At 42.0% G+C, this 12384-nt stretch overlaps 1 protein-coding gene across 5 annotated transcripts; it reads right to left on the reverse strand.

Moving 5' to 3' along the window:
- Positions 1-1983: 1983 nt before the first annotated feature.
- LOC306914641 (uncharacterized protein) lies at positions 1984-8466 on the reverse strand. Of its 5 annotated transcripts, none has more exons than XR_013788717.1 (4): positions 8389-8466; positions 5825-8099; positions 3293-3913; positions 1984-3043 (listed from the first exon to the last, which is right to left on the reverse strand). XR_013788717.1 is itself a non-coding variant. In XM_079491780.1 (4 exons), the coding sequence occupies exons 2-4, from the start codon at positions 7278-7280 to the stop codon at positions 3440-3442; spliced, it is 822 nt and encodes a 273-aa protein (XP_079347906.1). In that variant the 5' UTR covers positions 7281-8099; positions 8389-8466; the 3' UTR covers positions 1984-3439. The 5 variants fall into 5 exon arrangements, 4 of the variants coding, with proteins under 4 accessions (XP_079347906.1, XP_079347907.1, XP_079347908.1 ...); XM_079491780.1 differs by having other exon boundaries at positions 1984-3913; positions 5825-6029; positions 7138-8099; XM_079491781.1 differs by having other exon boundaries at positions 1984-3913; positions 5825-6029; positions 6192-8099.
- Positions 8467-12384: the final 3918 nt, after the last annotated feature.

Below are 12384 nucleotides of genomic sequence, written 5' to 3' on the forward strand. Positions count from 1 at the left end.
AAAAATAAACCGACCACCGCGGCCTTTCTGTCAGGGGAGTGGCAGTGTCGTTAATGATTAATAAATATCAATAAAATAACAATAAACGTAATTAACATTCAGTGTCTGTTGTGCGACGGGCAGATGCAGCCTCCCCGCCTACCCGGAAATGTAGTCTCTGGGTTGTTTGACTCGTTTATAACGCTTTTTTTTGTTACTCTTTGGGTATATTTGTACCTTTCCACCTTCAGTCGATGCGTCATATCCATATGAGTGAAAAGGCCAGGGTGATCGGTTTATTTTCCAAACAGTTCTTATATGAGTCGATCTAAAATCCTCCTATGGAGATTACAATGCAAATAAAAAGTAGACGAACCTGTGGATTGACGCCCTCTACTGAGTGACGTCAGGACTTCGGTGCTCTATAAACAGCAGTATTATTTTATAAGATAGAACCTTTAAAAACACAGTTACAAAGTGCATTGTGTTGTCACCATCAACGCATGGTTTCCACCACCCTTTTTTTTCATGATTTAATTTTTTTTAAATCTCCTAAATCATGAAAAACGACATACTATAGTTCAGGGGTATTCAACTGGCGGTAGTGGCCCTTGGAACAATAAAAAAAAAGGGGGAAAAAAAGCTTATGAAAGTTACAGATGTGTGTGAGATTATCATATTTAAGGGCTTTGAGAGAAATGAGACAGACACCAGTCACTTTAGACTAGAACGCCACCCCTCTAATTAGAGCATGTGGCGCTAATGTCCTGGTGTATTATCTGAAGTATATTTCGACTGTATTAACACTGATTCATGGATATTATACACAAACCAATAGTGGCTACTTTTCAGCTTAGTTTGTTCAGACTTGTACACCAAGATGGCCCGTTTTCCCCTTAATTCAATCCTCTGAAATCTATCAGATATCTGCTTTAAGGATGTGTTAGATGAAAGGTGTACATCAGTGGTTCCCAGAGTGGGGTCCGGGGACCCCCAGGGGTCCCTGAGGGAGTTCTAGAGGGTCCCCAGCTAAATGATAGTTTGGAACCAAATGGACTCTTATGGATCTGTAACTCAGAGTGTACACTCTCAGATAACAGTGATTTTACGATATAAATTAGGGTAGACATGCCATTGATTGAAGAATTTATTAACAGTTTGCAGAATTACAGTACATTTCAAGCACAAACTCAATACAAAGGCTGTTAACTGTGAGTGGACGACCCAATTAAGCATTACACTTGTTTCCAATAGGGTCCACCATGTTCAAATCATCAAAACATTTAGAGACGTACAAATAGACACTTCTTGGTGACCTTGACCAGTATAAATGACCTTCATAAGACTAGTAAATGACCTTCATAGCTGGGTCCCAATTCGTGGGTCCCAATTTGTTATAATCGTGCACTTCATGACAAGTTCTTCAATTTTGGCATGGTGTGAGGGATGGTCATTATGGTATATAACCATATTAACACCAGTATGAAAATCAAACACTTGTCATTAAGTACACGATCTTGTTGCTTTTGGACGAATTGGGACCAAGCTATCACCAGTATAAATGACCTTGATAAGACTAGTAAATGACCTTCATAGCTGGGTCCCAATTCGTGGGTCCCAATTTGTTATAATCGTGCACTTCATGACAAGTTCTTCAATTTTGGCATGGTGTGAGGGATGGTCATTATGGTATATAACCATATTAACACCAGTATGAAAATCAAACACTTGTCATTAAGTGCACGATCTTGTTGCTTTTGGACGAATTGGGACCAAGCTATCACCAGTATAAATGACCTTGACCAGAATAGATGACCTTGACCAGTATAAATGACCTTCATAAGACTAGTAAATGACCTTCATAGCTGGGTCCCAATTCGTGGGTCCCAATTTGTTATAATTGTGCACTTCATGACAAGTTCTTCAATTTTGGCATGGTGTTAGGGATGGGCATTATGGTATATAACCATATAACACCATACGAAAAATCAAACACTTGTCACCAAGTGCACGATCTTGTTGCTTTTGGACGAATTGGGACCAAGCTATCACCAGTATAAATGACCTTGATAAGACTAGTAAATGACCTTCATAGCTGGGTCCCAATTCGTGGGTCCCAATTTGTTATAATCGTGCACTTCATGACAAGTTCTTCAATTTTGGCATGGTGTGAGGGATGGTCATTATGGTATATAACCATATTAACACCAGTATGAAAATCAAACACTTGTCATTAAGTGCACGATCTTGTTGCTTTTGGACGAATTGGGACCAAGCTATCACCAGTATAAATGACCTTGATAAGACTAGTAAATGACCTTCATAGCTGGGTCCCAATTCGTGGGTCCCAATTTGTTATAATCGTGCACTTCATGACAAGTTCTTCAATTTTGGCATGGTGTGAGGGATGGTCATTATGGTATATAACCATATTAACACCAGTATGAAAATCAAACACTTGTCATTAAGTGCACGATCTTGTTGCTTTTGGACGAATTGGGACCAAGCTATCACCAGTATAAATGACCTTGACCAGTATAAATGACCTTCATAAGACTAGTAAATGACCTTCATAGCTGGGTCCCAATTCGTGGGTCCCAATTTGTTATAATCGTGCACTTCATGACAAGTTCTTCAATTTTGGCATGGTGTTAGGGATGGGCATTATGGTATATAACCATATAACACCATACGAAAAATCAAACACTTGTCACCAAGTGCACGATCTTGTTGCTTTTGGACGAATTGGGACCAAGCTATCACCAGTATAAATGACCTTGACCAGTATAAATGACCTTCATAAGACTAGTAAATGACCTTCATAGCTGGGTCCCAATTCGTGGGTCCCAATTTGTTATAATCGTGCACTTCATGACAAGTTCTTCAATTTTGGCATGGTGTGAGGGATGGTCATTATGGTATATAACCATATTAACACCAGTATGAAAATCAAACACTTGTCATTAAGTGCACGATCTTGTTGCTTTTGGACGAATTGGGACCAAGCTATCACCAGTATAAATGACCTTGACCAGAATAGATGACCTTGACCAGTATAAATGACCTTCATAAGACTAGTAAATGACCTTCATAGCTGGGTCCCAATTCGTGGGTCCCAATTTGTTATAATCGTGCACTTCATGACAAGTTCTTCAATTTTGGCATGGTGTTAGGGATGGTCATTATGGTATATAACCATATAACACCAGTATGAAAATCAAACACTTGTCATTAAGTGCACGATCTTGTTGCTTTTGGACGAATTGGGACCAAGCTATCACCAGTATAAATGACCTTGACCAGAATAAATGACCTTCATAAGACTAGTAAATGACCTTCATAGCTGGGTCCCAATTCGTGGGTCCCAATTTGTCTCTTCAAATCCTCAAGAATGATGAAGAATCGCGCACTAAAGCGCGCCCCTCAATGACCTTGACCAGTATAAATTACCTTCATAAGACTAGTAAATGACCTTCACCAGTATAAATGACCTTGCCCAGTATAGATGACCTTCCCTGGTCGACTCTCCTGCTGGTGTACTAGTAGATCTGAAACGTTGGCGGTAGGTCTCTTCCGTCACATTGTACTTGGCAAGGACAGCAGCTTTGATGTCGGAATAGAGGTGAGAACGCTGCTCGTCCATGCTGGCATAGGCCTCCAACGCTTTACCGGTGAGAAGGGTGACCACACGAGCAGCCCACTCGTCATGATTCCACCCCCATGTCCGGGCGATGCGCTCGAAGCGGATGAAGAAGCTTTCCACGTCTTCTCCTTCACTGAATTCTGAAATCCGGGCCCCGTCGTACCGGCGGATGGGCTGCTGCTCCGGTTGAGCATGTGTCGGCGTTGTCCATCGGCTGGGCTGCTGGTGTTGAGCTGCAGTGGGCAGATCATAGGGACTCTGGTGACCAGCTGGGTCATCAGTCCCCCGTTCCTGTTTGGGTTTGTGATAAACAACAAATTTCAGATCTCAATCTTCAAATCCTCAAAAATCATGCAAAAAGTGGCACACTATTGTATGCCCTCCGAGACCATGGACTATAGCCTTTAGATTTTCACCTTTCTTTCAAATCCTCGGAAATGGTGAAAAACTACATACTATAGTATGCCCTCCGAGGCAATGGACTATATAGCCTTTAGATTTTCACCTTTCTTTCAAATCTTCAAGAATGATGAAGAATCGCGCACTAAAGCGCGCCCCTCAATGACCTTGACCAGTAAAAATGACCTTCATAAGACTAGTAAATTACCTTCACCAGTATAAATGACCTTGACCAGTATAAATGACCTTCATAAGACTAGTAAATTACCTTCACCAGTATAAATGACCTTCATAAGACTAGTAAATGACCTTCATAGCTGGGTCCCAATTCGTTATAATCGTGCACTTGATGACAAGTTCTTGAATTTTGGCATGGTGTTAGGGATGGGCATAAGGTTTTGAAAAACCATCGCCAACGAGTTTGGCTCGTCCCCTAGTGGTCCGTTTGCAATGAATCTAATATTAAATGGGCCAGTATATGGTTAAAAACCATAATATGGATAAAAGAAAATATTCAATGGATTCTATTAGTATTGGCTATGCTAAATAACATTATAAATGTAGGGGAAAAAAAAAACTTCTGGAAAGGCATCATTTTCAAGATTGCGTCCACGGTGGCCTCAGTGAGCCTAAAATGCCTATAAACTGTGATTTAATACATAACAAATCATAACAATTATGCACTTGGTGACAGGTTTTAGATATTTGGCACGATGTTAGGTATGGGCATAATGTTTTCAAAAACCATTGCAAACAAGTTGGGCTCGCCCCATAGTGGTCTGTTTGCAATGAATCCAATGCTGGCCTATTTAACATTGGATTCATTGCAAACGGACCACTAGGGGGCGAGCCCAACTCGCTTGCGATGGTTTTTGAAAACCTTATGCCCATACCTAACACTATGCCAAAAAACAAAAACGTGTCACCAAGTGCATAATTGTTATGATTTCTTTATGTATTAAATCCCAGTTTATAGGCATTTTAAGCTCACTGAGGCCACCGTGGACACCATCTTGAAAATGATGCCTTTCCAGAAGTTATTTTCACCCACATTTTAATATGTTATTTAGCATACCCAATACTAATAGAATCCATCCACTCGTTTTTGTTAACGGGTCGCGCTGCTGCCGCCTCCTGCATTATGTGCAAATTCGAAACAGGTGGTATGTTGGGCCGTTCAGTGACTTATGACGAGTGCTTCCAAACTCTAGCACTTAGAAAAATAATCACCTGCACATAATTTCTTGACAGAAAGTAGCTCATAACATGTATACGGGGGATATTTATGAAAAACAAGCTCGGCAGATTGAAAGAGGATAATTCAAGCTTGGACTACAGCTGCAATTTTTGTAGGTTAACTCACAAACAGACAAGCAGATCACAAACCAAATTGGATGAGTGGGGAGTCAATGGAGGGTATTGCAACTCTAGATTCATCCCATTGTAAACAAATCTAGAGTTGCAAATTGCGGCTAGCCCAAAGGGTACATCGTGATCTACCAGTAGATCACAAAGGCTGTGCAGGTAGACCACATGGCATGCCCCTGTATATAATCTATCACTTGAATTAAGGTGACTTTATTGATTGACATAAAAAAGGCCTGTCAGCTCAAATGTTGCACACAAACATCAGTAGCATTACAAAGTGATTGTGACAGTAATAATTGATATAGTGTGTGTGTAACAGTGTGTTAGCAAGTGGGATCGTAGATCGGCTGTTTGTCAGTAATAAAACCATAAAAATGACATAATGTGACAGAGCAGCCTCTGTCAGAGTAATGTTGTTCAACATGACTTCTGTACCTGGGCCAGTTGTTGTTTTTGCTCCTCACTCAGATGTTCAGGAGGCTCGATGGCACCCCCTTGTGGTCGAACGGGTTCCATGTCACTCTCATCATCTCCATCCTCTGCTACCTGCACCATTATCACTGGTTTTGCAGCTGGGGCCACAGCCCTCTCCTTGAATTCTCTCAGCAGGTTGACATGCAGAATCTGCTTCTGGCGTCTCCTTTCAGGGCACAGGATTTCATAAGTTACTGGTCCAACTTTTCTAGACACAACATAAGGGCCCTGCCATTTAGCAAGTAACTTAGATGTACCGGATGGGAGCAGTAACAATACCTTCTGCCCAGGTTTCAGTTCTCTCTCTGGCATGTTTGTCATACCACACCTTTTGCTTGGTTTGGGCCTCTCTCAGGTGTTCTTGGGCCATGTCTCTCATCTTGTCTCGCATCTGGAGGATGTAGGAGGCAACGCTGCACTGGGCTGGCTCTCCAGCCACCCAACCCTCCTTGAGTACGTCCAGGGGCCCCCTGCCTGCCATAAACCAACTCAAAAGGGGAAAAACCAGTTGAGGCTTGTGGAACCTCTCTGTATGCAAAAAGCAGGAATGGAATCCATTTATCCCAATCCCTACCCGTCTCATCCACAAACTTTTTCAGCATGCTTTTGAGTGTACCATTAAAGCGTTCAACCAGCCCATCAGTTTCAGGATGATAAGGTGTAGTTCTAATGCCCTTGATGCCCAGCTGCTTGTACAATGTTTTCATCAGCTTTGACATGAAGTTGGCACCCTGATCACTTAAAATTTCCACCGGAACACCCACTCTGGAAATCAGATCAATTAGACACCGGACTATGTGTTTGACTTGGATAGAGCGTAATGGATAAACTTCTGGGTATCTTGTTGCATAATCACAGATTACGAGAGCGAATCGATGCCCAGAACTGCTTTTCACCAGTGGACCAATTATGTCCATACCAATACGCTCAAATGGTGTGCCAATTATTGGTAAAGGCTGCAACGGTCCTCGATCTGATTTCCGGATTGGAGCTACTTTTTGACACTCTGCACATGTCCTACAGTACTCCTGAACATCCTGGTAAAGTCTAGGCCAATAGAACCTGCGACTGATTCTGTCATAGCTTTTCTGTTGGCCTAGATGTCCCGCCCATGGAACGTGGTGTCCCAAATTTAGAATTAACTGATGGAACAATTTAGGAACAACCAACCTAGGTACCTCACTGTTTGCATTGTACAACAGGTCATTTTTGAGAATGTATTTATCACCAATGAGATTAGCTGCTTTAACAGGTTCACCATCTACTTCACATACCTTATCAAACAAAGGTTGAAGCAAAGGATCTGCTCTCTGTAGCTCTTTAAAGTTGTCAGGGACTTGCCACTGTGGGTCCAGCAGAGTGGTGTCAGGATCTGGCGCAACCGGGACTGGATCCTGCACCCTGGCCTTCCCCACATGCTTGGCGGCGCTGCTTTTTATCCTTCCTAACCTTTGTACCACCCTCAAACATACTTTGATGTATATCAGGAAGGGGTTGCAAACCCTTGGCCTGAGACCTAGTAACCACAGCACATGACTTTGACACAGCCTGAACAAGGTTAGTTAGAATTGGTAGATCCTCCCCCAAAATGACATCATAAGCCAGTTGATCAACCACCCCCACCAGCATCATGTATGCTTGGCCCTCCACCCCAATATTCACAACAGCAGTAGGATACATTTGTTCTTCCCCATGAACACACCCCAAACCTACTAGGTTATCAAAGTTTAAAGACTCATTATTTACAAACTTTGCCTTCACCAGTGTCTGGGAGCTACCGGTATCCAACAGTGCATTAGCAACCTGCCCATTAACAAGAACTGAGGTTGCATATATAGATTTGGGCCTAGCAATTTGCATAGTGGGTTGAATTTCTGGTCTAGGAACATAGCACAAATTAACCTCTTTAGGTTTCTTAAGCGGACACAAAGCTGCTTTGTGCCCTGGTTGATGACAATAGAAACAGACAAATGCCCCATTTTTAGACCTTGCCCCACCCCCTGTATCATGCTTGGGTAGAACCGCATCACCTTTAACACCCTCTGATTTAACTTGACTGTGGCTCCCGAGGTGGCTCCAGATGTACAGCCAGATACCGCTCGGCCAGCTTTGCGGCCTCCTCTCCCGTCTGTGGTTGATGCTCTTTTACCCATCCGGGTCGGCTCGCCAGGTCCAGGTACCAGCCGGTACCAGAACCATCCAAGGGGAATTCCTTTTAAGGACACAAAAACCTGACCTGCAAGGCCAGGTGTCTAAATCAGTATTTTGTTCAAAAATCATCGTTGTACAACTTTAAATCAAAAACTATTAATGAATAAAGAGTTCGATGTGATCAGTATCGACTTCTTTAATCATTTTTCTAGTAACAGTTTATATCATTACATGCATGCTTTTAGAAAATAAAATTCAAGGTATTTTATAATATCAATATTAATTATTAAACCAAAAGTTCAAACATAAATCAAATACTCAAGCAGTTAACCAGTTGATCCAAGTTAACATGACACCAAGCCTATATAACTCACCGAAGAGTAACCAAGGATTGTCACAGTAGTGAAGCGGAACCTGCTGCTGCCATGCCAAACATTTCGGCCATCTTGAATGAGGTGGGAGTGGGGAGTGTAGGAACTGATGTCAACTTTATACTGTCTTGATTGACAGTTGACATGGGTTGCTATTTTCGGGTTGCCATGTTGGCTGGGTTACAAGTGTGTTCAGTAATAGTGTTAAATAGTTCTATATTGTGCAGTAACGATTGCTATAGAGTGTGTTCAGTAACAGTGTTAAATAGTTCTATATTGTGACAGTAATCATTGCTATAGAGTGTGTTCAGTAACAGTGTTAAATAGTTCTATATTGTGACAGTAATCATTGCTATAGAGTGTGTTCAGTAACAGTGTTAAATAGCTCTATATTGTGACAGTAATCATTGCTATAGAGTGTGTTCAGTAACAGTGTTAAATAGTTCTATATTGTGACAGTAATCATTACTTGCGCAAGCAGAGCGTGCAAGTCATGTTTTTGGCCAGGTGCGATGTTTGGGGCCAGCACAGCCAAGCCCAGCACAGCCAAGCCGACCGCACAGGTGTGTTTGTCATGCTACGAAGCATATGTCCCATGACGTGATGAAGATATGTACAAATGTCCCTTAGAATGCACGTGATATGATGTCATACGGACATACGGAAGCTGACCGTGCAGGTATGTTTTCCGTGAATCGTGATTTAGATTATGTACCAATGCCAGGGTATAATTGGTTGACGATGATGATACGTTTCAGTGTCAATTGACCCAGCCGATCACATTATACCATCAACCACTCAGAAAAGTAAATATACATACATATATACATGTACACATATATGTACACATGAGCATAATGACGTGTTAAATATATGTACCAGTGCCAGGGTATAGTTGACGTAACGATGACGTGTTCCAGTGTGACATCAAACAAGCTTATAAGTAATTACCATCATCATTTTTCAACACTAGTGCGCGCTCTGCTTGCGCACTAGTAGGCCAGGCCGCGCACTAGTAGGCCAGGCCTACTTGTGTGCAACAAGCAAGTAGGCAGTCGACAGAGTGCAGTTCTAGTTGCTATAGAGTGTGTTCAGTAACAGTGTTAAATAGCTCTATATTGTGACAGTAATCATTGCTATAGAGTGTGTTCAGTAACAGTGTTAAATAGCTCTATATTGTGCAGTAATCTGCTTAATTTCCAAAAAACTACACAATTAGAGAATGTAGAAGATTGCTACTTTTGATCCTTTGTTTGTACAATGCTGATGATATTTATATATTACTGTAGTGGAATCGTTAGTGACTGTGCTTTGTTAACATGAGTGCCCGGGATTGATTCCCGCCAATTTTAAAGAATGTTTGTTTCTTCCCGCCAATTTCACAGAATGTTTGTCATTTTACCAATCAAACAAACAATACTCTTTTCACCTCTAGTCGATTATGTATTCAGCATTTGAGCCACGGACCACCATTTCAGGCCATTTAGCCTCTCAGACCCATTTGAGCCACTGACCACCATTGTGAGAGGTCCTCATTCACAAAGGAGAAATACGCCATAGTGTAACGGAAGCGTAAAGGTCATGCGTATAGATAGCGGAAAATCCGTCCGATCACGCTACGGTTAAGTTCCGTGTGATTCAGGGAAGCAGGTGTAATCACTTAATTTGTGCGTATCGCCGAGTGTATGCTTTCCGCATTTTTTCCAAGCGATTCGCCTGGTGTCGCCTGGTTTGATGGAACATCCACGACCATATATAAGGCAACAGGAAATATCGAAATATGTCATCATAGACTGCACAGAGGATTCCCAAGTTTTAAATTATATACAACAGCCGCGATGAGCTTGTAGAGCAGTTAATTTTGACAGGCGGGTCTCTGCACGGACAGATCTTCTAGCAAACAGCGCGAGTTATATGTATATAATTATAAACGAAACTTGCCAACTTGGCACGCATTGCTTCACTCCTTGTTAAATGTTAGAACGTTAATAAGTTAACTGATGTTACAGTTACTTTCACATAATGAGAAAGAAGTTAATTTGTACTGTTCACCACACGACCAAATGCTATATTAAAACTCGGCAATGATAAAAGGCCCGTCTTCTGCGGTGATTGATTCCCTGCCCTGCACTGTCGGATTTGGAAAGCAAATATATGGACATGCATGGACACAGGACATATTTTCTTTCTTTTTTTTCTTGTGGGATTTGGACTTAAGGCTATATTTCATCCGATCCAACTACGTTGTATGTTTCCTCAGCTGCAGGTAAGAGTTGGCCTCCGCATGTGATCAATATACATATTATAAATTTACCACGACGCAAATGGAGGCAGATAGGTGCTTGCAGCAAAGGCATTTAGGCCTACGTGAAACTTTAATTGGTCTCTGTCAACATGCTGATCAGCGAGTTACAGTGGTAATAATAATCATCATCAACAGCCTTTCTTGTCTGTCCGTCATGTTTGTGAACAAGCGCGAGTGGAGGTGAGCTGGCTTAAAACTATGATATGACTGGCCGACTTTCAAACACGCTGATGCCATTCATTCAAATAGGCTAATGTGGTCTTCTATTTTTGATATAGGGCTAATTCCCCCCCCCCCCCCCCCCCCCCACACACACACACACCGACAGTCAGACTGACTCAAAGGAGCTCCATAACGAAACAATTTAAATAGGCCTATACTGCAGACATTACTACACGTTGGATTCGTACAGTGCAGAATGTGTATGTTCTTATTATAATTGTGAGTTTGTTTTTTAACATGCAGCGCGAGTCTGCGAGAGCCGTTCTACAAGCTCTCAACGCGTTGTAGGCCTACTGCGAGTAGAAGGCTGCCGAGTGAGCAGCCCCAATCGCGCATGCTAGAAATATCCTAATAAATAAATAAAAAGGTGTCGGGCTCGGGGGCAGTTTCTGTATGGGACTATAGGCTAACTTGCCTCTAGAATGCATGCATATAGGCATATAAGTGATACTTGGCTTTTATATAGGCTATCATTTTTTTATGTGCTGACCAAAAGGACAGACACATGTGCCTACATATGAAGCATATGAATGCATGAAGACTAAAGCCTTCTTAATAAATCTACGCAAGCTGTACACGACCATGAGAGCTGGCGCAGCTTTTAGCGGAATTTCCGAACAAACAACGTCAGCGTCAAGTTCACGTTCAAGTTCATGAATTCCCACGTAATGTGGGAATCCACGTAAATGCCTGTCCGCTCACGCCCCGCTCACGTAACGTCACTTTATGAGCGTAAACGCCGTTGTGAATGAGGACCTATAAATGTAAAATGGTGGTCCATGGCTCAAATACTGAATGAATAATGGACCTCGACTAGATGCAAAAACAATTGTGTTCGTTTGTTTGGTAAGAAGTCCTCGACGGGGGACTTGAACCCGGGCCCGGATGCTTACAAATCGCCGACAGTACCCACTCTGCTACTGGATTACAGAATAGTAGTATCATCATTTATATAAACATCATAAATACTTCATAAGTGAAAATGTTTGAACAAAAACAACAACAACGTTAAGTATTAAATAACATTTCATTATTTACCTGCTGCCTCCAGACGACGACGGACACGGTGTGTGACCCTTTTATATACTCTATGTGTGTGACGTGGCACTTCCAAACAAACACTGGGCGTCACTTTCTTCCGGTGTGAGGCCACGCCCGCGAGTTTTTTCCCGCGAGTTTCTTGTAGTCATATTGTAGTCCTCCTACGTTACATCCGGGTCCCATCCGCTTCTCATTGTAAATACGAAATAGCTACATATGAACGCGTGAATCTTTTATTTTATTTTTTACAATAACGTTATTTTTCAGAAAGGAAGCCATTGAGGTCTTAATGCTTCCAACTCAAGTAGAATTATTAATGTAACTGTAAAGTGTCAACGACAAAGACAATATATGACGTGAAAGTTTCCTTGAGCAGAACCCGGAAGTGGCTGACGTCACGGCTTAAATAGACAATACAGACAGACATCTCC

The sequence above is a fragment of the Electrona antarctica genome, assembly GCF_951216825.1.
Source record: "Electrona antarctica genome assembly, chromosome: 21".
NCBI classification, from domain to species: domain Eukaryota; kingdom Metazoa; phylum Chordata; class Actinopteri; order Myctophiformes; family Myctophidae; genus Electrona; species Electrona antarctica.